Source organism: Olea europaea, unplaced genomic scaffold (assembly GCF_002742605.1).
Source record: "Olea europaea var. sylvestris unplaced genomic scaffold, O_europaea_v1 scaffold6093, whole genome shotgun sequence".
In the NCBI taxonomy this organism is placed as follows: Eukaryota; Viridiplantae; Streptophyta; class Magnoliopsida; order Lamiales; family Oleaceae; genus Olea; species Olea europaea.
In genome coordinates, this window is record NW_019264444.1 from 1 (window position 1) to 2,284 (window position 2,284).

The window sequence follows — 2,284 nt, forward strand, 5'->3', positions numbered from 1 at the left end:
TTTTTTTTGCAATGAAAGATGAAAGGTAAGGGTGAAAATACTAAAAAATGAAGGTATGGACGTTTTGCACAATAACATTGAAAGGTATGGATTTTTTGTGCTAATTATACCAAAAAATGAAAGGTATGGACGTTTTGCACAATAATATTGAAAGGTATGGACATTTTGTGCTAATTACCTTTTGATTTAATAGAGCATTTTAACGGGAAGTTGACAGAATGACGTTTTGCGCAAAAAAAAAAGAGGTAAAGATAAGGGTGTAATCCGTCAAAAAACGAAAGGTAAGGACGTTTTTCACAAAAACATCGAAAAGTAGGAACGTTTTGTGCTAATTACTTTAAAAATTTAAAACAACTCGTTATGCTAATTTTACTTTGGAAGTAGGGTATTTATGAAAAATATTCCTTTAGTTAATATATCCAAATCGGCCCAAATTAAGTCCAGGCTCAATGGGCATCTTCACTAACCGCCGCAAAGCCCAATCTTCTCTTTCCAACTCAAAAAGGTTGCGATTGAAAAACTTCCGGCTCCTCTCCACCTTTAGCAATCATTACCCTCTACACCATCCCCCGCTTCCAAAACCCTAATATTCGGCCGATTTCCTCTCAAGTTTTCTCCATTACAGTCATGGCGAGCACTACAGAACCTACGAATCTGAAAAGAGAAGAAGAGGAGGAGGATGATTCAAAACCAGGGGCAGAAGATGAGGACACTGGGGCACAGGTGGCTCCTATAGTCAAACTCCAGGAAGTAGCTGTGACTACTGGCGAAGAAAATGAAGATATCCTTCTCGATCTGTGAGTATTTACTCTTTCTGTATAAAGCTCATAGATCTTAGTTGTGTACTATACGAATATGTTGAGAACTTGTATTTTTGAGGAAGCTGTTTTGATTGCAAATCTATGCAGATTTGCAATTGTGTTCTGGTCTTTGTATTTTCGTCTATCTTGTATTTTTTTCCTGTAGTTAATTATTTGTTTTATATTTGTACGTTCTCGAATATTCTAATGATATTGGGGTTTTTGGATTGGCACTATATTATTGATAAATGTGGATGTTAGGAAGGCGAAGCTGTATAGATTTGACAAGGAAGGGAGCCAATGGAAAGAGAGGGGGGTTGGGACGCTGAAGCTACTCAAGCACAAGGAGAGTGGCAAAATTAGGCTTGTCATGAGGCAGAATAAGACCCTTAAGATATGCGCTAACCATCTGGGTAAGTTCACACATACAATTATGGGTATTGTAGGTTTTTTGCATGTGTGTATTCTACACCCATAAGTAGTTATAGATTTGTGATATGGAATCATGAATTTGAATTGTCCATTAAGAATTGGTTTCGGTTTTTTATCCAGTGCTACCCACAATGACTGTGCAAGAGCATCAAGGGAATGACAAGTCATGCGTATGGCATGCTGCGGATTTTGCAGATGGAGAGTTGAAGGAGGAGACTTTTGCTATTCGTTTTGCTTCTGTGGAAAGTGAGTCACATCTCCTTTTATCTACAATTTGCTATAGCCTTTATACGGCACTATTAAATTAGACTTAAGTACATGCTTGGTGGGTTTCAATGCTAAGAAAAAATGAAGCAAATAGGTATGAATTTCTGGTTTTTTGTGAAAAGACCACATCTTGGGTAGATATCGTGTCTGCTGTAAACTTTGGGGTTGTTTGACAAAGATTTTGATAAAGTTTTATCTGCTTTTGATTAAAGTTGATGCAACATGTGGTTGAAAAATTGTGGCGGTCTATGAAATGTGTTGTTAAAATTAAAGTTTGATGTGTAAAATTTTTAGCAAAGTTACATCAAACAAGCGCTTAAATTGAATGGTGGATGGCTGGATGCTTTGTCAAATAGTTGATGTTTGGAAGTTCTTGAAAGAGATAGGAGTTGGTGATTTTGATGCGTTGACTTTTTTTTCAACCTGGTTCAAGTGTTCATTGTAGTTGGTTTTAGGACTTTGCCTTTTTAGAGTGTCGCTTTTCTGAAATTTTTTACTGTTTGAGACGAGTGACTCTGTTTGTAAGTGCATAGTGTAAACAATCTTTACACCTTACCTACTTTTGCTTTTAAAATGGGATGGAAGACAAAAGTCTAATTAGTTTCAGCTTCTTGTTTGGCTCAATTAAATAGAAATTTTTTACTGATGTTCTTGTTCTAGTACTGCTATTCTTGCCATACTTGGAGTTTTTCATTTGCAGTTTGACATTTGCTCATTTACATTAATCGAATTTCAGCTTTTGACGTCCTTGTTACAAAAGCAAAATTTTCTCAGTAGATGTGATA

At 36.2% G+C, this 2,284-nt stretch overlaps 1 protein-coding gene across 1 annotated transcript; it reads left to right on the top strand.

Annotated features, from left to right (window-relative positions):
• The first annotated feature begins 484 nt into the window (after positions 1-484).
• LOC111389691 (ran-binding protein 1 homolog c-like) lies at positions 485-1,555 on the top strand. Its single transcript, XM_023014634.1, has 3 exons — positions 485-797; positions 1,062-1,213; positions 1,353-1,555. The coding sequence occupies exons 1-3, from the start codon at positions 628-630 to the stop codon at positions 1,538-1,540; spliced, it is 510 nt and encodes a 169-aa protein (XP_022870402.1). The 5' UTR covers positions 485-627; the 3' UTR covers positions 1,541-1,555.
• Positions 1,556-2,284: the final 729 nt, after the last annotated feature.